The 27,274-nt window shown below is 36.5% G+C and overlaps 2 protein-coding genes across 2 annotated transcripts; both read left to right on the top strand.

The window, feature by feature from the left end:
• The first annotated feature begins 253 nt into the window (after positions 1–253).
• LOC104248434 (DNA-repair protein XRCC1) lies at positions 254–7,328 on the top strand. Its single transcript, XM_009804684.2, has 7 exons — positions 254–606; positions 1,170–1,358; positions 2,070–2,181; positions 4,209–4,294; positions 4,410–4,520; positions 4,851–4,937; positions 6,755–7,328. The coding sequence occupies exons 1-7, from the start codon at positions 427–429 to the stop codon at positions 7,085–7,087; spliced, it is 1,098 nt and encodes a 365-aa protein (XP_009802986.1). The 5' UTR covers positions 254–426; the 3' UTR covers positions 7,088–7,328.
• Positions 7,329–8,580: 1,252 nt separating this feature from the next.
• On the top strand, positions 8,581–26,162 carry LOC104248435 (N-terminal acetyltransferase A complex auxiliary subunit NAA15). Its single transcript, XM_009804685.2, has 26 exons — positions 8,581–8,731; positions 11,204–11,282; positions 12,570–12,652; positions 12,761–12,910; positions 13,749–13,864; positions 14,738–14,843; positions 15,722–15,793; positions 15,871–15,986; positions 18,589–18,721; positions 19,166–19,243; positions 19,324–19,377; positions 19,479–19,549; positions 20,416–20,470; positions 20,566–20,661; positions 20,882–21,010; positions 21,136–21,218; positions 21,303–21,533; positions 21,998–22,130; positions 22,207–22,314; positions 22,697–22,828; positions 23,081–23,137; positions 23,302–23,399; positions 23,519–23,577; positions 23,667–23,778; positions 23,889–23,989; positions 25,403–26,162. The coding sequence occupies exons 1-26, from the start codon at positions 8,681–8,683 to the stop codon at positions 25,597–25,599; spliced, it is 2,700 nt and encodes an 899-aa protein (XP_009802987.1). The 5' UTR covers positions 8,581–8,680; the 3' UTR covers positions 25,600–26,162.
• Positions 26,163–27,274: the final 1,112 nt, after the last annotated feature.

Raw genomic sequence — 27,274 nt, 5'->3', positions numbered from 1 at the left:
AAAATTGTACAACAAAATTTTTTTTTTTTTTATTTCTTTTGGAGTGATTGTCGCGTAAACAAAAATCACATGCTCACAAATGGAGTAGTAGAAATTGTATTGTTTTTCTTTTTTAGTTATATATTTCTAGTATATATATCAAATAAATACGAGTAAAAATCCAATACTAATCCACGTAGGAGAGAAGCTAAATGATGGTATAGATAATATGTTAGTACACCCATAAAATGAAGTAAATGTACTAAAAATATTCAATCAAATTGCTGATATCGTTAAAGTGATTGCTCTTTCTCAATATGCCCTAAATTTTATAGGTTCTTCAGCCATTGTATCACTATAAATGTAAATAAGCGTATTGCATGTTCAATTGACTTCTTTTAGTCTGAAATTGGGTGAATATCGATCGATAAGCAGTGCCGTTTGAACATGTCTGCGTCAAAGAAAGACCAAACAAACGACAGTGACAAGAATGGCAGGAAACGTAATCTTCCTTCATGGATGAGTTCAAGACAAGCCTCAAGTGGCTCAGCTCAGAGTAACGAAGCCGAGAATGAAGCAAAAGTTTCTACATCGACTTCGAGCGGTTCAAATTTCTCAAAACTTATGGTAAATTTTTGAGTTTTCCCAAATCGTAGCTGTGTTTGTTATGTTATGGGCCAAATGGAGCGGAATGATTAGTCAAATAGTCAGCAGTAACTAATTTTAGCTGTTTTTGTAATGTAATTGGCCGAATGGAGAAGAATGAATATAGAGGATTCAAGTAGTAGACTAGTACTGATTTTAGTTTTGTTTGTTTTGAAATGGGTCAAATAGAGCAGAATGAATACCTACGATTTATATTGGACACAAGCTAATTTTAGCTGCATTTGTTATGAAACGGGTAGGATAGGTTAGAAAGAATATACAGTGCTCATTGTCCGACCACTAACTAATTTTAGCTGGGGTTGACATGAAATGGGTTAAATAGCACAGAATGAATATATAGGACTCACATAGTTGAACCTAGTTAATTTTAGCTTCGTTTGTATGAAAATGTGGTGAATGGAGTGGAATTTAATACTCGGCATTTCATATAGTCGGCCCTACTAATTTGGGAATAGTTGACTGATTGAGCTCGTTTGTTGTTTCATTTAAATCTTGACCACTATTCCATATTCTGAATGCTGCAGGAAGGGGTTGTATTTGTGCTATCAGGTTTTGTCAATCCCGAGCGTGGTACATTAAGGTCCCAGGCTTTAGAAATGGGAGCCAAGTATGAACCTGATTGGAACTCGGGTTGCACACTCTTGATCTGTGCATTTCCCAATACACCAAAGTTTCGGCAGGTTGAAGCAGATAATGGAACAATTGTATCAAAGGTAGCTCTTTCCCTTTAAGTTGTATAAATGACTTGATTTCCTGCAAGTCCATTATGACAGAAAGGAGGCTGATGTACTAGGAGATAGTGATGCACCAAGTAATACATGTTTCAACGAAGAAATGCTGCTTTGTAGGCTTCAATTTTGTCATTGTGTTTGAAATAGAACTATATGCTTGCTCCTGTTCTCATGGAAAATTTTTGTGCCAATTTCCTTCTGCTTTCTATGCGTGTGTGATCCTTTCTATGCTGTTACCTTCTCAAAAATATTATTCTGTTTGATCTTTTCTATTTTATTAATGCTATTTCCTCCGCAGAAAATGATACTTCAATCTGTATATGAACATGAGAGTGTTTTAGACCTAGATGTGGATCTTACTTTTTTGATATTTCTGTAATATCAAGGGATAACTTACTTGAGACAAAAAACCTGATAGAAGTATTTGTTTCTTTTTTGTTGTGACTTCCTTCTGTTTTATTCATCTTTTTTTTTTTTTCGGGTTGGGCAGGGGGTGCTTTGCGCTGTATGTGGAAGTATTAGGCATCCACATGACATGAAAATGAGGGATTACCAGTGGGTGTTATTTTGTTCAAATTGGTTCACGTTGAGTACCTTCTTTATGTGGGGACATGGGGTTACTATTGGAATTTAATTTTTATTCTACAAACTATGCTCTCTCTAAGTCTAAAGGTTTTTGCTTGTTTTGTGCAGGAGTGGATAACAGAGTGTTATAAAGAACGAAAACTTGTTGAAATTGAAACTTACCTTATGCATGCTGGCAAACCATGGAGGTGTCAAAGTGTCTCTCATGAATCCAGCCAAGGTTACCTCTCTCTGTCTTTGTCTATCCTCCTCTCCCCCATCCCACCCCACGCCAAAGACGCAGACTATTTGTGTTTTAAACAAGGATGGGACTCATTGAACTCAATATAGTGAATGATACTTCTAACTAACCCATGTTTCAGTCATAATAGAGATAGGGTAGAACATTTGTCAATGCTGAAAATTGCATAGACAAGTGCAAGAGACACCTGAGATGAATTTAAATGGGGAATATGGTTAGTGAGGAACTGAGGATTCATATAGCGGACCCCTACTTGTTTGAGGCTGAGGCTTGTTAAGCGCAAGAGACTATGTCTTAGTCCACCCTGTCCACATTTAACTTATGGTTCCCCTCCCCCCCCCCTCAAGAAGAAAATAGAAAGAGAAAAAATAAGAAATATCTTAAATCCTTTTCCCCTTCGCCCTATAAAAGTTTGATTAACTTTTAAAGTGTGGCTCCATATTGAGCCCATCAATTTATTTAGATTAGGGTGCAATCAGCATAGATACTTCTGATTATGTCATTGGTTACCCTCTTTCTTTCATAAACATCTCAAGGATCGGTGTACTAATGTACTTTGTATAAAGCCGCTAAATAAATAAATAAACACATAGACACAGACACGATATATATATATATATATATATAGATTTTGGTGTGTGTGTGTATAGATATGTATATTTTGAGGCATCTACATGCACATCAAAGTACCTATTTACGATTTCTTCGTGTTTTATTTTAAAAGTATTGTTTTGCAGCTTTGCTTAATGAATCTAGCATGCTGCTACTTTCCTTTGAGTGTAGGCATGCTCATTTGGTGTCTGCACCTTGCTGACACAAGTACTCTGGATACATGTCTAGAGAGGTAGTCACTAGTTAGTATTGTAGCTTTTGGAATTAGAAGGTTATCAAAAAAATTACACTGCAACAAAATTTACCAATAACCTGATGGTGATGGTGAGTGATTAATCCATGAGTGGCTTTTTAATGTCTAGATTTTCCAACTTCAGTGAATTGTTTAAGTTTTAGGTTAATGAAATTTGTCTCTGGTGTTTGTGTCTCTCTTCAATCAACATGTAATGTCGAAGTACCCATTCAAAAAAGAAATGTATAAGTGAAACTTAGAATTATCTAATACAGCCTAATATATCTCCTCACTCGTGCTTTCGGAATTCCTGCTGTTTTAATCCATGCTTGACGTCAACTGATAACAAGATGCATTGCTTGCCCTCCCCAAATGTTTATCTCCTTCTAAGCATGCATGGTTTTTTCATGATTTGAGTATCTTATTATCCAATAAGTGACTATCCTTAAAATTTTGGACTGTTTCGAGAGACTTGCTTAGGCAATGTTATTCAATCGGTCCACATGAAGCTACTGCTAATTCAGATAAAGAAAATGAAAGGTATCTTAATTTTTAAGTGGCCAACCTATGTAGGACATACAAATGTAGGGAGAAACATGTAACTTCAAATGAGAAAAGATGGTCGAGTTAAAGTACATAAGGCTTCCCTAGTTTTTCAGGGTAAGAAGGGGTAGAGAAAATACTCGAGCTAGCGTTCAAATGCCAGGAGCTATGGTGCTGAAAAACCTATGCCATACTTCGGGGAAAAGCTTAAATGATCTTAGGCAAGAGGGTACTTGCACCTAAAATTGACACGGGTAGGGATAGAATATCTAGGGACCCGAGACTCTCTCTAAGCAACTTAGAAAAATTAGCGCCTTAAACTTTTGGAGAAGGGGTGCCTCCTCATGCAGTGACCATGACCATGCCTGCGTGACTTCATACCAAAATTCAGGTCTCTGCAAAGTCGTAAAATACTATGGGGCCTGATGACTATCCGGTGCCGGAAGGTCAAGGAAGTTGCTGACCTGATGACAGAGGAGTCATGGGACAAAGTCTTAATTTATTTTCATTCTTTTTAATAGAAACTTTCTTTTTCTCTGTTTCTGAAAGAAGAGAGATTTTCTTTAACCTATTTTCCATTTGTCTATATTCCACAACTGACCCATCTTGGACCTTGCAGATCAAAAACCATCCACATCTAGAAAATCTCATAAAAGAGAAGAAAAAAGTTCACCTTTTAAGACAACTACTACTCCTTCATCTGAGGTACTTATTTTTTACCTGTCTGTAATTACACAGGTTCACCGAATATATAGATTTGAAATTATGTATCAACTGTCCAGAGCTTGTTTTTGTTATTCACATTATCTTATTGTGACAGGATGTACGTGGTGATGAGGTAAAAGATGGGTTTTCTCCTTCTAAAGTGAAAAAATGGGCTATAGATGATCTTAATCGAACCATATCATGGCTGGAGAATCAAGATGAAAGGGTAAAGTGATGTATCTAATTTTTTGGAATCAGATGTTGGCTTGTACTTGAGTGTTCTCAATCTGACTGGTCATCTTCATTTAAGCATGAAATAGCTTTGTATTCTGTCTTATTAAAAAGAAAACAAAACAAAATGGAGTTCTGTCAAAGAATAGGTCAAGAATTTTGTTACTTCTTTTTTGGGTGGGAGCAAGGAGGAGAGAAGGTGAGAAATGCATTGGTGGAATTGCAAGAAAGAGTCCAGTGTCTGAATGAATACTTAATCCTGCATAATTGTATGTAGTTGTTTATCACAAGCTCTCTTACTCCATCAAATTTGATTTTGATACAGCCAGAGCCCAGTGAGATGAAGAAAATAGCTGCTGAGGGAATTCTAACCTGTTTACAGGACGCCATAGATTCTCTTAAGCAAGGGCAGGTAAATCTTTTTTGGCAAGAATTCTCCACCTTTTTTTTCTATTGAATGTTTGTTTTATACTGAATAAGAATTATGTTACTGGTCTCTTACTTGCCATTTTGGATATCCTTTAGTAATCTATATGAACACCCTCCCCCCCCCCCCCCCCGGAAAAAGCTTCTAGGACGATAGTAACTCTGTTATCAACTTAACCATTTGCTGTTAAATTTGTTTCCCTTGTCACCATTTGAAACTGCTATAGTTTTGCCTCAGGAGTTCCTTCTTGCCAATTTGTGGTAACATATTCAGTTGCTATAAATTATTTAGCACCATTGGTGTTGGACTTTTCTCTGCCTTCTTGAAGGTAGGGGTAAGGTCTGCGTACATTCTACCTCGCCAGACCCCACTTGTGGGATTATATTGGGTTTGTTATTGTTGTTGTTGTTGTTGATGATGTTGGGCTCTTTGTTCTTATAGCTGAACCCAATTGGTTTGGGAGTTATGCTTAGTTGATTACTAATGTTGGACTGTTTGCACATATTTGTTATTGCCGTGGATGATAAAGTAAGTAGTATTTTATGTTTGACACAAACTAGTTACCGCTGTTGATAGTTATTTTATGAAGAAAATAGTTAGCTCTCTACACCAAATAGTTAGATTGCAAATTTTTATCTAATTGATTTTTTGTTAGATTTTACCATACTATATTAGTGAAGAGCATTTTCATGATAGAATTTCGTTTATTAAGCAATTTGTCATGTCATCAAGAAATTTTATTTTATGAACTATGTTGCACAGACTCTCCAAAATGTTGCCGCACCCGTGTCGGATCCTCCAAAATACACTACTTTTGGAGGATCTGGCACGCACCCGGCGACATTTCCGGACAGTCCGAGCAACATAGTTTCTGAGAGTATTATTCAATCTCAAGTACCTTAAATACATGGAGGAAGGTTGTGAGAGTGATGGCAGTCAATTTTTCAATCTCAAGTACATTAAATACCTGTAAATGTGGTGGTGGTAACCAGCAAATGTCGTGTGTTTAGTCAGGGTGAACATTAGATGTTGTGGCTATCATGGAGGCACGTTAGGATTATAGGTGGTTTACTAGGGTGGTATTGGTGATGGTTGGCAGTGTAGAGGGGTGCTTAATGATAAGCAACTGGAAATGGTGTTAACGATGGCAAAAGACTGCTGGTTTCCAAGCAAGTGTTAGTAGAAGTTGGAGCGCTGGCACAGCTACATAGAGCTGAATGAGCAAATGACTCAGTTACATCTTGTAGCAGACTTGATTGTTTGTGCCTACTTGGAGTTTGAGTCCCATCAAGTGAGAACATTAAGCATAATGGGTGAATACAGTTTTCATATTAAGTGAATAACTTCAACAGGGAACAGATATTCTGACTGATGATTGACTTTTGAAAGAGTAAGCAGTCATTGTTAGGGCTAGAAGTGTTTGATTTGGATTTGAAGTTGAATTGTGTGTCCTAGGAAATGGAGGGTAGTTTGTCGATTTATTTGCTTGGCCTATTCTTTGAATATTGTGCTTCCTGTGGAGAAACTTCATCACGGTTTTGGTCCTTGAATGTTGTAAGAATTTTAGCTGTATTCATGTTAATTTTCCGGGACAAACTTACTGGAAATTTTGTTATAAGATTTATAATAGAATAGTTATACAGATAAATTCAAGTTGTAGAGATAAAAAAGAAAAAAATTGATTACTGAAATGAAAGGTTTTGGCATTAGTTGCATTACTCCAGATTTTGATAATGTGTCCGACTCATCCTCCATTTAATCTCTGTTTTTTGCTTGTTGGTCGTCATTATTCAACTCTGTAGGATATTCGCCAAATAACTGAACAGTGGGCATGTGTCCCTCGGGCAGTTGAGGAGCTGGCAACGTTTGATAGTAGTTCTGTTGGTTCAGCTAAACCACACAATGATCTTTGCAGACAAGCTGTGACCTGGAAACAGATCTATGAGCTGGAGTACAGAAATAGAGAAGATAATGAACTTTTGAAGATAAAAGAGCAGAGTACTCGTGTAAGCAGAAAAGCTGGTGACATTGCCAAAGATGTTGCAGCATATGACAGTGATGATACCATTGAGATGACGGAAGAGGAAATTAACCGAGCTTATAATGCTGTGGCATCTACCATTATAAAACACTAGGTGAGCGTGAAATGGGAGGTAGAGTAGACGTATATCTGCTTAACCGAATTTTTCAATTCCGCTCCTCATTTTTGGTTGTTTTTGTCTCTTTTATATCTTGAGCGAATATCAACATCCAAGAGTAGTCATCTGTAACCTGTTGTAGATAGTACAAAAACTCAATTACTTTAGGAGGGTACCAACTGGCTTAACAAACTCAATTCTCTTTCTGAGCTCAAGAATTGTTGCGAGTCCAAGTATATGTCTGGAGCGTAGGGAATCTCAACATGAATGCTATTGTTTCAAACCTTCATTTTTCTTGGTTGCAGATTGCTCATTAGGCCTGAGGGTGAGAGCTCGCATTTTAAACTCGTTTGTAGCGGTAGCATGGCTCCTCCAGACTAGTCAATGTTAAAGCTAACCCGAAAAAATAATATTCAAGCGCTCATTACTTCTCCATGCCGTATACAAAATAACTCATTCCACGCGAATATAAATAAAAGTTTTTGCGATGTGTCATCTTATAGTTAGTGTAGATGTTGCATTTTCATGCCATGCTCGAACTCCTTAATTTTCAATTTGAAAAACTCCAGGCAGATGTCCATCGAATTATTGATCTTATCTTTCTTGATTTTTTTTTTGGGTCAAATTGGTCTAGGCCCCAAAAGTCAGTAACAATATCCCTCACAAACATCAATTTCTTCTTCCCCCCTTATTTGTTTGTTATGCTCGTTTTATTTTTTAATTGTTGTTAGGAAGGAAACTTAGCTCCTGTTTCGCCATAAATTTTGGCAATTTTTATTCAATTTTTTTTTGAAAACATTATTTGTTCATAAGATCAATTCTTGAAAAAATATTGAATTTTTATTAAGCTCCTAAAAAATGGTTTAACGTAGTTTTTGGGTAAATTTTTTTTATACACTCACAAAGCTTCAATTTTTGTTTCAAATAAAATGCATGTGTAAACACATTCTTAACTTTCAAAAATTATTTTTTAATGTAACTTTAATTTTTTTTTTAAAAAGTTTTAATCAAATTTATGTCCAACGCTAGCTTACTATATTCAGCATTTGAGGGTAGGGAAAGACAATTCTGAAAATTAATCTCGAAATTTACCCATTTTAGTAACATCCTTTTTTCACCTACCCATTTGAGTAAACTAGTAAATTTCCAAACTAGTGTAAAATTGAAAAGTAAATTTCCCCGAGAGATGGAATGTACTACTCCGTGGCTGGGCACGGAGTTTAAATAAAAAATAAGACTTTTGTAATTTGTGGTCCTAAACAAGTTCAAATGGGACCCAGAGTATTTGTGTGATTATAAAAACTTCTCATTAAAGATAAAGTTGTAACTTTAAGCTAAATTATTACCAAATTTAGAAAGGGTTCATTCTTTTTGGAACGGACCAAAAAGAAATAGGTTGACATAATTGTAACACAGGAGTAACTAATTAACGAAATTACTCAAATACCCCCTGCGGACTTCCCCACCAAGCCCGAGAGCTGCAACTTTGAGTATATCTCACTCTCAGTAGGGTTGCAGCAGATAAACGCCACCATCTCCGTTCTACCTTCTCAATTCAGCCTCACTCTCTAGAACCTTCGCTGTTCAACAATGGGCGCGTCGCTTCCTCCTAAAGAGGCCAACCTCTTCAAACTCATCGTTGTAAGTTCTTCGATTCTCTCACAAAAAAAATTGTTTTTTAATGGAGGCTTGTAGGTCGTATTTACTTTAATTCAATTCCTTTGTCTTCTTTCTTCCAGTTAAAAATCTAGTTTTTATGCTAAATTACTTCATTGACTGATTTACTATGACGATTGCATTTGTATCTGTCGATGCTGTTTATTGAGTTCTGACTTTATAAGAGCAGGTAGCATTTGAGTTGCAATGCTAAATTAGGAATCGTAGTGTAATCGTGAATTTGAACTTGCGCTGGCGATTTTTAATATGGTTTTGTGCTGGGCAAATATGGATTCATTTGGTCCAAAATACCTGTTTTAGAGGAATTTCTACTATACTGACTAGGCATGTCAGTACTATGAGGATTCATGATAAATTGACTCCTTTCATGCTAATTTTCAACCTACCACAATCCTCCTCCTTTATCCATCCAAGAAATTTATAAGTTGAGTAACAAATGAAGCTCAAGATGTTTCTTAAGGTCTAGAATCACATGCATGGTTGTGGACTGAGGAGTTGGTGCAAATCTGCTCGACAAAAAAGAGAGTGGCATATGAAGTTACTACCAACACAAGAAGGCGATTCACAAAGCTTGGATTATCTTAGACGACTTATACCGAAAGTTATGGATACGGAAAGGGAAGAAAGAAAATGTATTAGCTTGGACTAAACTAAGTTAAGTGTACTAAGGAATATTCTTAATAAGTTTTGACAGGAGACAACTGAGATCAACCTTATTAAAATAAAAAAGAGATACAGATCAAAGAGAGATTGAGAGGCTATTTTGATTAATTTCTCAATACAAGTGTTGATGATTTTTTTTTTTTGCCAATTCTAATACATCCAGGATAGGCGAAATATATGTATATATACGGAAAAAACCTTAGCTATATTCGTGGAGTTAGATGTGTGAAAAAGAAGCTGTTCCAATGGAAAGACCTTTCCGCTCTCAACCACGAGATTACAAATCATCAAGGGAGTAAAGAGGGAAACAACCATTTTTGACGCCTGGATAGGGTGGTGTATCGTTTTCATATTACAATAAGAGTAAATGATGACACGAAGAGTATGAAGTTTAGAACATAAGAATAAAGGGATGTATTTTTAAAGTTATGCAAACTATAGTGGTGCTAAACTTAAGAGTCATAAAATGAAACTTTAGGCAAAAGTATGAAAGCATATACTAGGGACATTCATCAAAAGCCAGTTCACTTTTGTGCCCGGTGATCTAGAATAGGTGCTAATTTTTGCTAGAAGGATTGGTCGTAATGCGAATTTAAGATGGATGTGCGGTCGTGATGATTGGACAAGGTTATAAATGTTAAGATCAGACAGCGTGCAAGTCACACACATTGAGGACAAACATCACTTGAGATGGTTTCACCATGTTCGGGGTAGACCTTCAATTATGCCAATTAGTAGGTGAGATAGTATGATGATTGAAGGTGATAAAAGGGAACAAAGTAGACTTGAAAATCACATTGAAGGAAAGTTTTTCAAAAGATCTACATCCTTTTTTTTGTTGTTCTGGATAAGTAGAAAGACCTACAGTTTCTAGATTTGAAAGCAAGTTAGGATTAAGGCTTTGTTGTTGTTACTTCTTAGATTTACATTAAGTAGGGGTAGGTATGAGCTTGAGATTTAAAGAACTCTTGAACTACAGATTAATCACCAATATTGTAATGAATTAAGTTATAATATAGCCGAATAAATAGGGTATGTATACCTTATCAAGAATATATAGAGGATCTATATTGACGAAAACCAACTTTTTCAATTATTTTTTAAATATATTTAGTGTAAAAATGTGATAGATAGTACTTTGCATGTGGTTTTCAAACATATACTTTTATCTCCAAAGTTAGGAGTCCTTGTCCGAATTCATGTTAAAAATTAGAAAAAGGAGAGAATATTTGCTTGTGTATGCTGAGTAATTTTGGAAGGGAAGGAATCAGAAATGTTTTAAGAGTGAGAAGGAGAACGTAAACCGGCTAAAATTTAGTGTGTCTCTATTGATATTTCAGTGTAAAATGCAATTGTATATGATGTGGATAGCATACAAGACTTCCTGTTACCTCATCTAGTCTAGATAGGAACTGAATTTTCGCCTGTTATAATTTCAGAGCACAAGCTTAGGCTACTTTTGATTAATAAAACTTTTTTCTTATCTATCAGAAAAAAATCACACAGAAAGTTAGATGCTTTGACTTGTATCCTAAATCCAGTCTTTTCTTTTGGGTTGTGACGGAAGGAATATTTACTTTATATAGTAAGATTTGACATATAATCTTTTTCGTACTAAATCATATGACTAACATTAACATGAAATATTCCATTTAAATCGTTATGACTTTTGTACATATTAGAATGTCCAACCTTTTTTTTCTCTTCTAATTTCGTTATTACTGAATGGCCAAAACATGACTAATTTGGAGTCGAATTTCTCAATTGCTACAGAAATCGTATGAGACAAAGCAGTATAAGAAAGGTCTGAAAGCTGCTGACACTGTTCTCAAGAAATTTCCCGACCATGGAGGTATGTACAATTCTACTTGGTGCACATCTGGATTAAAAATCATAAAACGTTAGATAGAAATATCAGTTTGTTTGGTTTTTGCTCCTTCAACTGTAAAAGCCAATGTGTACCGTTTTAGGGTTGATAGATTGAGTTACTTGCTTCATGAAGTATTGCATTCTTCTCGTAGTGGAAGTGCCTGAAAGCAGTGATACATGAATCACTGTCTGGGAGAAGCGACGAGTTTTTTTTGGTATCAAATATAAAACACCTATCAAGATAACTTAATTGAGTGCTGCAGTTTCCTCTTCTTTTGCTTGCGTTAATGATATCAAGGTGATGGAGGGACACAATCAACAGCCTCCACTTCCTTGTATTATTGGAGCCAATAAATGCATAACTAGTTATAGTCAAATCTTCTAGTCTGAATCGCTATTGCTATGTCAAGGTTGGCTTGATATTCCATGGCTAGTATGTTACCTACAGATAGTTTAGTTGCATTGCTTCTTATAGTGGGACTGAGTTAGTGTCCTTAATCAAGAGGAGATTATAGAGTAAAACCAAAGGCTGAGTATGGGAGATGAACTAATCTCTGGATCTCTATTTCTGCATTCAAATATGATATGGCTAACTCTTTGAATTCTATTTCTGCATTCAAACATGTGTTCTTTGCCTTTTTTTTCCCTTCTATTTATTTTGATTGATAGTGAATCTACATTATTCGGAAACAGCCTCTCTACCCCATCGGGGTAGAGGTAAGGTCTGCGACTCTGCGTACACACTACCCTCCCCAGACCCCACTTGTGGGACTATACTAGGTCGTTGTTGTTGTTGTTGTTGTAGTGAATCTACATTATCTTTTGAATGCTTTTGCATATTCAGTAATTTGATTAATAATCAAAGATATATATTGTGTAAAAGGCTTTAAGCTGCGCTCAAAACTCCAATTGGCAAGGGTGTTCCTGAATAACAACCGTTTCCATTTTTAATTGGTCCTTGGCAAGTTAATTTGTAATCTGTAAATAGATGAAGTATTGCAACCTTACTTTTCCCTGGTAAGTATGATGGATAACAAATATATATGAAACCATAGGCGATATGCATGCCAAATGAAATTTATCCTTATATATTTTAGATCAGTTCTTCAAACTCTCACTTTAAGACCATTTTTCTGCTGGATGTGAAGTAATCAGGATGAGCTTGAGTAAAGTAGCACTAGTTCTTGTATTCTTGTATCTTAATGACTGTCCTTTTTTCTGAGACTTTCTAAGTTATTTGCTGTCATTTTACTTAATGATCTGGTTACAGAAACTCTAGCAATGAAAGGATTAACGCTGAATTGCATGGACCGCAAATCAGAAGCATATGAACTTGTCCGACTTGGATTGAAGGTAGAGTTAATTTAGTTCCCTTTTTTCTCTTAGGAATGGAAAGTTCCTAGTTTAACTTCTACTGTTATGTGTTATGTATATCAGGGTTAACTGCCCTTCTCTTTGCAGAATGACCTTAAGAGTCATGTTTGTTGGCATGTTTATGGTCTACTCTACCGGTCTGATAGAGAGTACCGTGAAGCAATTAAGTGCTACCGCAATGCCCTTAGAATTGATCCAGACAACATTGAGATATTACGTGATCTATCTCTTTTACAGGTTGGACTCATCTTAATAACATTCTTCTTTCCCTTCTGAGAATTTGCCTGCACTTAAGATGTTTTTCATTCAAGGTCATCAGGCTAAGCCTCATATCATGGTTGCTAAAGATTAGAGTTATATTGCATCTCAATCGCATATCTTAAACTGTCGTTAAATAGCTGCTCCCCAATGAGCAAGTCACAAGAATTCATAAGAAGCTTTCATATAAAAGGGAGGCGGATAAAGAATTTGCCTTAGTTTCTGCTTAACCTTTTCTTTTGTCTGGTTTTGAGCTTGCACATACAATTGAAGCACATTTATCGTTATTGTCTCATCGCTGATGTGTATCTGGAGCATTGGATGGCACTGTCACTGTATACCCTTCACCAGCAAGTGGATTAAGAGGGTTGCTTATGCTCGTAAAGTTATAATGTCTTAGCATTCATGCAAATCCTATTTCTTGTGTTCCGTGCTTAAAGCTGTATTATATTTCATCATGTGACATTCATGTGGTATATTCTCTTGGATCACTTGCTTAATGCTTCTTATGTCATGGATCCGACGATCCCAGTAACTTTTGGCATTCCAAATTAAGCTGCAGCCCTGGCATTAAAGGTTCCTTCTATGCTGTTGTAAGCTTCAATTGTTCCGGGTCCTTGATATCATAATTTTCTATGCCAAAGCGTTTTTTGCATGGTTAGCATCTAAAAATTTGGTTAGATTGGTGAGCAAGAGCTTTTTTTGTATAGCGTAGCAGCTCTGTTATTTTACTTCTGTCACGTTCATTATGTTTTGTTTTCATTTTCCATTGGCGTGCTTCTTTGTCCAACTTATGGGTTATGAGTATTCTTTGCAGGCACAAATGCGTGACTTGTCAGGTTTTGTTGAAACGAGACAGCAACTGCTCACTCTGAAACCAAATCATCGCATGAATTGGATTGGCTTTGCTGTTTCTCATCATTTAAACTCCAAGTAACTTGCTCTACTATTATAGAAATAGCTAGTACAACTGGTAGATGTGTGTTTTTCTCCTGGCGATTCTCTATATTGATGTCTGATGCAAATCTAGTTGAGGAGTTGCAGAACTGCTGCATTACACAGTGATTTTGTGTGTGAGATGTGGGACATCCATATTGGGGAATTTGATTTAGTTTGCATTTGAAATAGAGTATGATTGATTGTTGGCAGTGATCTGACTCCTTAGTTTGTCATTTTCTTTTCCCTTTTTTTCAACTATGGTTGTAGGCCATAGTCGCACATTGCAAATGTTTAGGATAAGATTAGTTTACTTCAGTAGAACAGAAATATTTGTTTACTTCAGTGATTTTTTTTTGGGGGGGGGGGGGTCTTTGGTGAGCGAACAGGAACAAAAGTTGTATTCTCTGTTTACTTCAGTAGAACTGAAAAGCAAATGAGGTAATATTTGTTTACTCAGTAGAACAGAAAAGTTAAAATCTTAGGTTTCGTGAAATTTGAAGATGCATGGCTTTTGTCCTTGTTATTTAGTCTCTCGAAGTGCTAATGGCATGGTTTTTTAGTAATAACCAGCCTCTTTAGTGGAGAAACAGTAAATAGAACTATTATTAATTGCTGAGAGGCATCACAAGAATTGGAGTTTGGTATATTCTAATGGAATAATGTGAAGATATTGTGCGATCAAATCATGTGATCTTCTGTTGCTGTTCCCTTGCCTGAATATGCTTAGTTGCTTACAATTGTCCCGTGCTGGTGGTAATGGTACTGTATCTTTTTGTTTCCGTTAGACTGTTTTATAATGGATGTTGCATTTCAAAAAGTAACATTGACTTTTAACATCAACCCGCATTTCATTTTGTTGTATGTTAGTGGATCAAAAGCTGTTGATATCCTTGAGGCATATGAAGGGACTCTTGAAGATGATTATCCTCCAGAAAATGAACGGTGTGAACATGGAGAGATGCTTCTATACAAGGTAACAATCTGCTGGGAGTATCTATCTCATGCTTCTGGTGATTTTGTTCTTGCTAATTTTTCATTTATTTGGGAACAATGGGAAGTGTGTTTGATTAGTGCAATACATATACCAGTGCTGTTCTGCTGCTCGATACCACCTAGGATTTGTACCTTGAGGCTTAAAATTTCCAGCAAGATTAATGTACTTTTATTTATTACTGCCCAAAATGAGCTGGAATCTCATGAGAATAGTTTTTTGGGATGGTGCTTTCCAGCGCCCTACTGTCAGCATGCTGAAGGTTTTTCCTTCAACCAACACATCTGGTTCAATTTTGGCTCATTGTAGTGCTAGTTTAGCAACACATTCCGAAAGCCTGACCCTGAGATACATAATTAATCATTAAAAACTGACTCTGGATAAATGGTTATTTCCTTGTTTTCTGATATAGTTCTATTCAAAAAACCTGAAAGGCCCTCAGCTCCTGTAAAATGTTTTTGGATAAAAGCTGCTATGCATAGCTGTGAAATTAAACATGAAAAACCATTCACTTGCTTTACTTAAACACCCACAAGGAACTAATTTCGAAGATCTTCCTGATTTTGACATTTCTGCGTCCTGCTTGAGGTTATAAGTAGAATTTGGGGCTTGAACTAATTTTCGTCAGGTTATGCCTATTTAAACGAGACTTCACTGGTCTTATTTCAATTAAATTACAATTGCTTTTCAACTCTTTAATATGTGAAACAAATTACTACTTTATGTGGTGATTTATGCATTTTGCAAGTTAGACCAATGAACGCCTTTTGTTTTTGGAGCACTTTGTTATCAACTGCCTTAAGAATTATCTTATTTTTGTTCTGAAAGCTTCAACTTCACTTGGTTGTAATCTGTTTCAGATCTCTCTGTTGGAGGAATATGGTTTTCTTGAGAGGGCCCTTGAAGAGTTGCACAAGAAAGAGTCTAAGATTGTAAGTTCATATAATGCAGTCTTAAAGAAATCAGTTTGAAGTTACACCCGGATGTTGACTTTATTATGCCACAATAGGTTGACAAATTGGGCTACAAGGAGCAAGAGGTTTCACTTCTTTTGAAGCTTGGCCGCTTTGAAGAAGGTGAAAGATTATTCAGAGTGCTGCTCTCAATGAATCCTGACAATTACAGGTGCATTATTATCTCAGTTTGTTTGTCATAAATTACTGAGACGTTTCGGTGATGCTGTATATAATTATAAATTCATTTTTACAGGTAACCTGTAATTTTCTCTGTGTGCACATCTTTTCGCTTATTCTAGGATTAGGTCGTTCTTTGGTTAATAAATCAGTATTCATTTTGGTGCTCTTTCCTGTAAATTCTGATAAGTAGAAGGAATCTTCATAATTAGTTTTCTGCTGTTTAATGCAAAATGATAAGAACGAACTCGAGTTTTCATATTTCTGTGTATGTAAGGTGTTTTTTGAGAAAGATAACAGTTTTATTTGAATATTTAGCACAAAGTCTGTGCTAAGAGCCGACGAGCGCAAAACACAACACGAAATTATTGCTCGCTAGTCAAAGATAGTATAGTTTAATTATCGTCTCCACAGGGATTGTATTTGAACAATGTTTGAATAATCTTCCTTTAGTTACTATCCAGGGAAATTAACACTTGATTGGAATGATTATCAACTATAAGTAACTACTAAAATTTAAGCAATTATCAATTGATCACGGAAGACAAGAGTTGAGTAACACAAAAATATCAGTAAGAGAAATAAGGGTAATTGACTAGACATGTGCAAGACACTTGACTCGGGATCCAATTCTTGAAGTAGTTCACTCTATAATACTATTGATTCTCGCGAATTTACCAGATAATTAGATTACACTTGAAGTTAAGGTTGCTCTTTCGATTAAACGTTAATCCCCAGAAATAATCCAATTGAAGCACTATGAATACTTGCTATGAACATAATGATGGTTTTAGTCTAAAGGATAACTTCTCACAAATATTTTCCTATTTTCTGGTTCGATTAATAATTCAAAAGACTCTTTCGATTACCTAGTTGAATCACGAACTTAAACTAGAGCTTAAGATGTAAAGAAATTCAATATGAAACTCTTCTTTCGATTAAGGAAAATAATGAACCGACTTCACAATATAATTCAGAACTCCATCAACTAAGTCAAACAATTGTCAAGAATCGAATCCCTAACAAATTATCAATACACTATATCTGTCAACACCCTATGGGAAAACTACTCCATAGCAATGGAAAAAGTCATCTCAATGAGGTTTAAAGACATAGAAAACATCAATTGATTAGATACAAACTCCCGTATTGCACCGATCGTTGGTTGAAATCTTGGTGAAATCTCGTGTCTTCTTGCCTTAGTTGCTTCCCAAATCTTTCGTAGATCAAAAGTCCTTTCAAATACGTGTTGTCATTGTATTTATACCAAGTAGGAACGAGCCCGGACGAAACTACCCTCTCTAAGCCGAAGTAGGAGAATACTCTTGGCAAAAATGCACAGACGCGACGCGCCACGCAGCGCACCATCCACCGTGCCTGTGAGACTTATCAGAGGGCTTGTCCAATGTCAAACTCTGCTGCTGTTTTCTCTGATTCGTTTCCGCCTCACGTTATAGCTTTTGGAGCTTTAAATCCAAAGCACAATCCTTTCCCATTCTCTGTGCTTGTCTTCCATTATTAGTTTATGTCTCTTTCCTTATGCTTCATCATTACATAATTATTGGTCCCACCAAAATGACTTGCAATTTTACATCTAGTAACAATGAAGCCACTGTTGAATGTACATGTTCCACATCTCAACAGCTTCCATTATTTCTCTTACTTCTTCACTTCCTGGTTTGCGTTCAACTTGTCATCTTTTGATCAGCTTTCATCCAAACTTGCTCCTGCACATAAGAAACACCTAATTAGTATAAATTCTTTACTTTTAAGCTCAAACACAATTAAAATATAGCAAATAATAGGCTTTCATATTTCTAGCCTACCATCAAGAGCCATCTTTACAACTTACAAAAAGCAAAAAGCCCCAAGAGTAAATTTTTGTTCTTCTTACGAAGATTTTATAATGCCCAACAGAGATTCTATGTCATTTACAAACTCACCTTTGCACCAAAAATAAAACAGAAGTAGGCAATTCATTGGCTTATTGTGTCTTTTTGTCCTTTATAAATGGAGATCAAAGTAACCAATATAATTTGGAAGGTTGTTTCAGCTAATGATTCAAGGTCCAGTTCTCAAGCAATGTGTTGAAGAAACTTGTTATCTAGTTGTTTTCTTCTTTTAACTTCAAGTTACCTTGGAGTTAGACACATATTGCTGGTGCAATGGATGAGCTGTTAGGAGTGCCAGAACTACCAATAATATTTTAGGATTTTTCAAAGAAATAGTAATTTTTTTAAAGGCACGGTGATCTTTTCTGGTACCTCAGGTTTGTCATGACATTTTTATGCCTTCCACAGTTGTTGTATACAAGGTACAAGGTACAAGAAGGAAAAGAAGCTAATCGTTGCATTCCGTTCTCTTCCTTTTCTTCCTTCTGAACCTGATCTGGGGTGATGCTCCATGTATTTAGTCCTACTTTCTAATGCTCTTGCCTTGGCCTTTTCTTTGTTGTTTTCTTAATCACATGCATGTGTCTTTCTTGTCATTTTGACCTTTCTCTTTTCTGTGGATGGACATAGATGGTTAGCTCCTCTTTTACCGAAGCTGAAGAATGAACTGTACCTGTAATATGTTCTTTCTTTAACTTTCAGATACTACGAGGGGTTACAAAGATGTCTGGGACTGCATTCTGAAAAAGGGCAGTATAGTTCTGATGAAATTGATAAGTTAGAATCTTTGTACAAGTCACTTGCCCAGCAATATAGTAGATCCTCTGCCGTAAAGGTAACGTGTGCTTTATCCTGCCTACTCTCAAGATAATAGCTGTCTAGCTCTGTCCAATAATCATTGAATTTATTCTGTTGCCAATGATTGTTGGGCAGTGGCTATTTTTTCTTTTCCATATCCTGTCGAATCGTTTTAAGGAAGTTCCTTAATTATATTTGCTGTCAGCAAAGTACTGTGTATATTTTGTGATAGCTGATCTTGTTACCTTGCTTTGTTGTCTCTTTGGACCTTATTACGGTTGAAGTATAAGCTATACTCTCTCATGATTACTGTTTTTCCTTTTTAAAATGTTAAAAGGACATTAACAGATTTCCTGTTTCTGTCTTCAGCAACTTGACATGCAAACATCTTATTACTAGTCTATCACCATTCTTACCTGTTGCAATCTTGTGGAAATATCATAAGCATCCGCAGTGAACTTTCTTTTCCTATTTCTTTCAGAGAATTCCACTTGATTTTCTCAGAGATGACAAGTTTCGGGAGGCAGCAGAGAGTTATATTCGACCTCTTCTAGCAAAGGTACTTACTGGCTAAAATACTTTTTGGTCTCCGTGGTCTTTAGAGCTAAGCTGACATGTCTTTTGGTGATGAATATCTAGGGTGTTCCTTCGTTGTTTTCTGATCTTTATCCATTGTACAATCACCCTGGCAAGGTTAGCTTATATCTTCCTTCATGTACTATTACGGGGGATGCATGGGTTTATTATGTTCCTGCTTATTTTGGTGTTTGAAATTATTTGTGTATCTGTTACAGGCCAGTATTTTAGGTGAATTGGTTCTGAGGTTGGAGCAGTCAATTAAGACTACTGGTGGATATCCCGAGAGGTAAGCAAAGTCTGTCTGTACTTACCGATGCGTGTTGCACTTATTGCATGTCACATAAACTCATAATAGGCTTAACCAAACTGCTGGTCAAACCGAATAAACCATTTACCATGAGTTGATTTATTGTTTATTTTGCCCCCTTTATCTTATTTGATCAGTAAGAAGTTCTAATTTGCTTTTCTTCTTGCACTACCTTGACCTTCTTGAGACCAGTTCAGGGTTGGACGCTAGTTTATAGGTTTCTTATTACTAGGTAAATTCAGGTTACATTTTTTACTTTAAAGAGCTGCAATAAATAATTCATTTTTTGCTAGTTTCAGGCTAAGAGATGAATATATGTGTGTGTGTGTGTGACCAAAATCAAAGTGATTCTCATGATAAAATTGCGTGTATCACAATAAAACTTCAACATCAGAGCTGATTTCTCAAATTTGACTAATGCACTCTCAATACTATCTATCAGAAACAACCTCTCTTCCTTCATAAGGTAGGGGTAAGGTCTGCGTACACATTACCCTCCCCAGACCCCACGTGTGGGATTGCACTGAGTTTGTTGTTGTTGTTGTTGCACTCTCAATACAACTTCAAGAAATGAATTTTGAGGAGCTACTATTTATTTTTTCATGCATGATTATTTGGTTTTCTTATCCTTTATCACGCTCTCAATCTCTTCTAGCAATCAAACTAGATGCTCTTTGATTCCATTGAGATCAGCTTAAGGGTATTCAGTCTTAGAATTCTACAAGGTGTAATCAGTGCTTACCTTGATGCTATGGTTTCTGTGGATTTTGATTCGTTTATTTATATATTTATATGTTAGAATATACTCTTCTACTCTACATGTAACATTATTCTCCCTGCTGCAGCGAGGGAAAAGAGCCTCCTTCAACACTTATGTGGATATTATTTTATTTGGCTCAGGTTTGCTCACATCTTCCATAAATATTCAGAGCTTTCATGTCCATTTCTTTGTTCCTTTTCACCTTCCTTATTGCTGAAAAACTTTCTTGCTGCAGCATTATGATAGATGTGGACAGTATGACATTGCTCTTATAAAAATTGATGAGGCAATAGAACACACTCCTACTGTTATAGATTTATACTCTGTAAAGGTATATTTGCTCATCTATTTTATCAAAATATTTTCTAATCTGTCATAATTCGTTCCTGTTGCTGTTACCATTTGTTTGTTGACTTTGATATTTGGCAATATCCCTGGTAAAATCCACCCACACACTATCTATTAAGTACTAGTTTATCAAGAAAAGTTCCTCTTTTCATGTGTCTAATTAAGTTCTACTTGTATTTGGACTTTGGTTCTCTATGACACAGAGCCGCATAGTAAAACATAGTGGTGACTTGGCTGCTGCTGCAGCATTGGCTGATGAAGCCAGGTGTATGGATCTTGCGGATCGCTATATTAACAGTGAATGCGTTAAGCGTATGCTTCAGGCTGATCAGGTACAAAGCTTTGTTATGTTCGTTTTCTTTAATTTTATCTCTCTAATCGTTGCTGGTAGTTTTCAATTTCTATGCATTTTTCCTATATTTGTCTTTTCATTTCTTTATGCTGGATGTATTTGAAGGTAGCATTGGCCGAAAAGACGGCTTTATTATTCACAAAAGATGGGGATCAGCACAACAACCTTTACGATATGCAGTGCATGTGGTAAGTCTCTTCACAAAGCTTGATCATGATCTGCTTGGGTTTGTGATCCTTTTAGCAGCTTTTGTTTGATGAATATTTGAAAAGGTATGAACTGGCATCTGGGGAAAGTTATCTGCGCCAACGCGAGCTTGGACGGGCCTTAAAGAAATTTCTGGCAGTGGAAAAGCATTATGCAGATATCACAGAGGACCAATTTGATTTTCATTCTTATTGCTTAAGGAAAATGACACTACGCATGTATGTGGAAATGCTGAAATTTCAAGATCGGCTCCATTCACATGCTTATTTTCGCAAAGCAGCAAGTGGTGCTATCAGGTACTGATTTTGACTTCGCTAAAATTGTCAGAGGTTTGGATCTTCAGGAACCTTGGATTTTTAATTTGTTCTGCTATTATTGACCTTGATTTAGCTGTTTTGCTATCTTCCCTTGAAATTTACGAAGTATTCCTATGAAAGACATTTGCCAATCTGGTTACTGGAACGATTCTGCTCAGTATACACATTTTGTCCTAGGTGGTCTACTAGCTCACTTAATGTTTCTGTGACTCAAGCTTATTATGTTTCCTTGGGCATCTTTGATTCAGTTGTTATTGACCTTGATTCAGTTATTGTGTTATCTTCCTTTGAAACTTGTGTTTGGATAGACATTTGCTAATCCGATAACTGAAATGATTCTGCTTAGTATCCATGTTTTGTCCTAGATTGTCGGCTAGTGTACTGAACGTTTCTCTGAGTGAAGCTTATTATGTTTCCTTGGGCATCCTTTTGCTTGTAATTAGATGTTACCTGAGGCTGTATGATTGTCCTCCAAAGTCAGCAGCTGAAGAAGATGACGAGATGTCTAAGTTGCCTGCCTCTCAAAAGAAGAAATTAAGGCAAAAATTGAGGAAAGCGGAGGCCCGAGCTAAGAAAGTACTCAAATTGCTTCCTATTGCTTTTGAAAAAATTAACTTAGTGTGAAGTGACTTAGTCTTTTGCATGCTTTTAGGATGCAGAAGTTAAAAATGAGGAATCAAGTTCCACTTGCGTTGCAAAATCGGGGAAGCGCCAGTTGAAGCCTGTAGATCCTGATCCACATGGTGAAAAATTGGCTCAGGTACTTTTTGTTTGTAACGTGCTGTCACATCTTCTACGCATGGTGAATTTGGACTTCATAAACTCCAGTCTGATATATGCACAATATGACACAATAAGTAGTGCTGTATGACCCTAGTGATGTTACAAGACACTCGAAATGATTTTATATGGAGTCTAGTATGCTGAGGAATAACTCCATCACCATTTGAATTTTTACTTTCCATGAAAATTGAGTTCATGAAACTGAGTGGTTAACGTCGTATATCTGTGAGGTCATGTTAAATATTTGGAGTCTATGTTTCCAATAAAATGGGTGGAACAAATCTTTATTAATTTGAGGCTATTCCAAATTTTGCATATTTTGATTGAATAAAATCTTCTCAATACCGAGAAACCTTCAGATTGAAGATCCTCTGGCCGAAGCTACGAAGTACCTGAAGCTGCTCCTTACGCACTCGTCTGATTGCTTGGAGACACATTTACTGTCGTTTGAAGTAAACATGAGGAAACAGAAAATCTTGCTTGCCTTGCAGGTAAGGTCCTTTGTAACTCAACAGTTAGAAAAGTTCCTCTTCCATTTTACTCAAATTTCTATCCATTTATATATCATTTTGTATGGTATATCTTTGCCGGGTACTGGTTCCAGTGCATTTTAGCGGGCTTCTTGAATTACCACCCTTTTCTTTTTTCTGGTGTAATTATCCATCTAATGCTCTATCAGGATTCGTCCTTTCCTTTCTGTATGACCATTTATAAACGTTCTCTTTGATTTTTATCTTTTCCAGGCTGTAAAGCATCTGGTGAGGTTGGATGCAGATAATCCAAAATCTCATCTCTGCTTGGTATGTTTACCTTGTTTAAGACTTTTGAATAATGTTTTCTGCAGTAGTGTAGATTATATTCGTTTGCCTCGCCAACTGTTTGTACTGGGTTCAAATTCTTGTTGAACTCTTTGCAACTCTGAGGATTCTACATCTTTCTTGATATAAAATGTGATCTCTTGCAGATAAAATTCTTCCATAAAGTAGGAGCATTGCCTGCTCCAGTAACTGACGCTGAAAAACTTGTGTGGCGTGTCTTAGAAGTCGAGCGACCTACCTTTAGGTTCCCTTGAACCATCCACTTTCCGTCTATCTTTGACGTTTTAGATATTCATTTATTAGACAGTGATTTATCCTTGTTATTAGACTGAGTTACCTATTTGTTTCTGTTGGCTTTTTCAGTCAGTTGCACGAGAAATCTCTAATTGATGCAAACAATATTTTCCTTGAAAAGCATCGAGGTGCATTTTCGGCTGGCATTAATGGATTTGACATTCTCGGTCCATGTTTCAGTTGCAAAAGAATGACTTCCTTTGTTGTATGTGTGCAGAATCATTGATGCACAGGGCTGCAGTGGCTGAGTTAATGTATGTTCTGGAACCAAACAAGAAGGCTGAGGCTGTCAAGTTAATTGAAGACTCGGTTAATGATCTTGTTTCTTTGTAAGGACTTGCAGTACTGGAAATTAATTAGCAGTCATATCACATAGCTTTCTCTGTATCTGTTATCAAAACTTTAAGGGTTCTGTTTTAACTTCTCTCCAAATTATTAGAGACGGAGACCGAGGAGCTGATAGTACATGGAAACTGAAAGACTGCATCTCACTTCACAAACTCCTGGAAACAACCTTTAATGACCATGATGCTGCATTGAGTAAGTTATTCACTCTTTGTCATCTCATACTGTTCTGATTCTTCATATCATGCATGCTATTCTTATTTCGTTAGAAGATAAAAAAAATACATACATAACATTTCTGCAATCTTAATGGGGCAAACTAAATTAGCCACTCATTTTGTTTTGGATTTTGTGACCAATACACCTTTGTGGCTTGAAAAACGATACAGTCCATGTCAAACTGCTAAATTTTAGAAAGTGAGTGCTTTTGTTCTGTTCCTGTTCATTTATGTTTTTTTGCAGAGATGTTTCCTTTTTGCTCTATTCCGATTCTTCCATCTTTTTAAAGAGATTTTTTTTATGGTTCTTTAAGAAAGATAGAGGAGAGTTCAAATTAATTCATCCTAGGTCAGATGGGACATGCATCGTTGACTCGATAGACATTTAGCACTTGACTGGTCATATTCATGTTTCTCCTTAATGTTCTGCACCATGAAAATCATGGTTTTGTTATGGGACATGCATATCATTGACTTGATAGACATTTAGCACTTGACCAGTCATATCCATATTTCTCATTGTTGTTCCACAGCATGAATATCAGGGTGTTGGTGGTATTCTCTAGCATCACGAACATTTACGAGATTTTAAGTCAAGATAACTGCCCCCCCCTCCAGTTTATCTCCCTGAACTTTAGCATTGAAATAGGAGTAAACTTCTAAAAGGTGCATGTTATTCGAGGAAGTTGGCCGACACCTCATTCGCATTCCATCTGATTGGAATTATTTGGCCCGTTTTGGGAACATGCTTCTTTTTTTGTTTCCTCTTATCTGCATTTTGGTATTATATTAAACGCTTAATTATCCAACAAACTATTCTTAGTAGTAAATTCAACCTCGTGCTAGTCAATTGTGGCCATCCAGGGTGGCAGCAGTGATAGATCACCCAAATTTGTTCATTTCAAATAAATACATCTTCAAATGTAAAAATGTCTTTTTTTTGTCTGCTTGTTTTCTCTGATTGATTTTAGGTATTTATAAACAATTACCCAAAGAGAAAAATCGGTAACTATCCCATTCCCATTAAGTGCGACACCTACAAGAAATGACTTTTAGCTGTAGTCGCAACTTCTTCAGGCCTTTATTCTACACACTGTTGTCTGAAGTTTAAGTGCTTCCTTATTACTTTACCAAAAGAGAGAAAATTAAGTTGTATTCTTGTCTTTTATTTTTCTGTGTCTTTTAGTAATAGTATGTCCCTTCATCATTTTATGCCATTTTCATTAGGGTGTATGGGTCTTGAGTGATAGTTCGGTTATGCTACTTACCTATATGTGCTAACATTTTTTAGCAAAATGGAGACCCAAAATCCTCATTTTTGTTTGACAGACAATTACATTTGATAGTTAATAATTCTCTGGAGAGTGATGTGTTTGACGCACTCATGTAGGGTGGAAAGCGCGCTGTGCCGAATACTTCCCGTTCTCAACATATTTTGAAGGCATTCGTAGCTCAGTTGCTACACATCAGACACAGAAAACCCCTGAAAATGGAGTTGTCATCTTGAATTCTGGTGAAAATTGTGCTTTGCCTTCACCAAATGGGAGATTAGATAAGCTGGACAAACTGAAGGATCTACACATCTAATTGTCTTTCATGCTGAAGTAAGTTGTCCACAAGAGTACTGGAGAAGCTAACTGGAACCGCATGTTTAACCTCTGAGCGCCTACACACCAAATGCAAAGGTTCCAGTTGAATATACAAGGTCCTACCAGGGCTGTGGGACATCAGATGATTTTTTGCTTTGGATGGACGTCCTTTTGCAGCAGTTCTCCACCCATGGATTCAATTTTGTTGGCTTATGTGTATATTTGATCTGATATTGTTATGATGGTATAGCATTCTCTGGTTGCTCAGGGTCTGGTAAGATACCAGAAAAAGAGTTTCTTTGGCAAAGTGCAATGCGATTTCAACAACTTATAGATTGAAGTGAGCTCTCCGGAGGTCTTTCGAGTTTGATCTTGTATACCACTAGCATAGACGTCTGCAAAGGCGTGTGTATTTTTCCATTTTGTCGAGCATTATTTCATGTATAAACGCAGTTCTATGTGAATTTTTTTGCATTAGTACTCAGAGTGAAAAATTGATAAGAGTTGCTGGGATGATGTTCCATGATTTGTTGGACAAATCGAAGGTCATAAGTCTGTCTATCCGAAGCTTTAACTAGACCTAAGTTTCTTCTCCCTTTCTTGGTTTTGTGCGTGTTTTTTCTAGCCTGTTTTATGCGGTGTTTAGGTGGCTTGAGGCTCGAGCCTCGAGCAGATGCGCTCCATTTATTAATATTTTTTTGGTAATAAGGGTTGATATTATATTTTATATATAAGAGAAAATAAGAAAGAGTTATTACAAACTGGGATTTTCTAGCTCCGAGAGTTCTCGAACATTCCTCATTGGAAGCATGTAAACACATAGGGTGGAGGAGCTAAATTATGCAGGAGATGCAATGGTTGTTGGCCATCCGAAAGAGCTTAGTTCAAGCCAAACGTTGCCAGTGTCATTTCCATTTTGTAATAGATAGAACACATTGCCTGAGTATCAGTTTCTTATTGAGGAATTAGATTTTGTGCCTTTGCTATCTGTAGCCTTGCATAAGTGCATGAACTGGTGAGCAGTGAAAGGAGGGTCCTGGAAAATGGAACGATAAGAACAGAGCAACTTCCAAAGCTGGCCAAATTCAAAATTTAAACTTAATAGATTCAAGTTTCAAGTGTTTTTAAAAATATGGATTCAATAATTAATATGGTGAATTTAATTGATCTCATACTTTTTTTATTAAAACAACAACAACATACCCAGTAATATCCCACACTGTTGGGATCTAGGGAGGGTAGTGTGTACGCAGACCTTACCCCTACCTTGTGAGGATAAAGAGGCTGTTTCCAATAGACCATCGGCTCAGGAAATCATAAGCAACATATTAATGAAAATATAGACAAGAAGGGGCAGTACCAAAAGCCATATAAAAGCAGAATAAAAACAACATGACAGAAATGTGATCAACAATGAAAAATAACTGTTAGTCAAATTCTAGTTAGGATGATCTATAATGTTTCCACACCTCTCCTTTAGCATGACTCGAACCCAGGACCTAACAATCGTGGGTGGAGGTGCTTTTACCGACCGGGCAAATCTCACTTGTCAGTTGATCTCATACTTGACATTCTAAATCCGCCACGTTCTCTACTTTATAATGAGTGGCGAAGTTGTAAACCTATTTGGTTTCTACTATCAATTATCGTACGCACCAGCACAACGGTAGAAG

The sequence above is a fragment of the Nicotiana sylvestris genome, chromosome 6, assembly GCF_000393655.2.
Source record: "Nicotiana sylvestris chromosome 6, ASM39365v2, whole genome shotgun sequence".
NCBI lineage: Eukaryota > Viridiplantae > Streptophyta > Magnoliopsida > Solanales > Solanaceae > Nicotiana > Nicotiana sylvestris.
Note: the sequence above shows the minus strand (reverse complement) of the source record. Positions and strands in the feature narration are given on the sequence as shown.

Bases quoted from the DNA above. Each gene is read 5' to 3' on its own strand.
- LOC104248434 (XM_009804684.2), top strand. From the start codon at position 427: ATGTCTGCGTCAAAGAAAGACCAAACAAACGACAGTGACAAGAATGGC. The intron at 4,295-4,409 runs GTACTTATTTTT...TTATTGTGACAG, and splicing joins CTACTACTCCTTCATCTGAG to GATGTACGTGGTGATGAGGT. The intron at 4,938-6,754 runs GTAAATCTTTTT...TCAACTCTGTAG, and splicing joins ATTCTCTTAAGCAAGGGCAG to GATATTCGCCAAATAACTGA.
- LOC104248435 (XM_009804685.2), top strand. From the start codon at position 8,681: ATGGGCGCGTCGCTTCCTCCTAAAGAGGCCAACCTCTTCAAACTCATC. The intron at 15,794-15,870 runs GTAAGTTCATAT...ATGCCACAATAG, and splicing joins ACAAGAAAGAGTCTAAGATT to GTTGACAAATTGGGCTACAA. The intron at 23,400-23,518 runs GTTCCCTTGAAC...TGGCTTTTTCAG, and splicing joins GTCGAGCGACCTACCTTTAG to TCAGTTGCACGAGAAATCTC.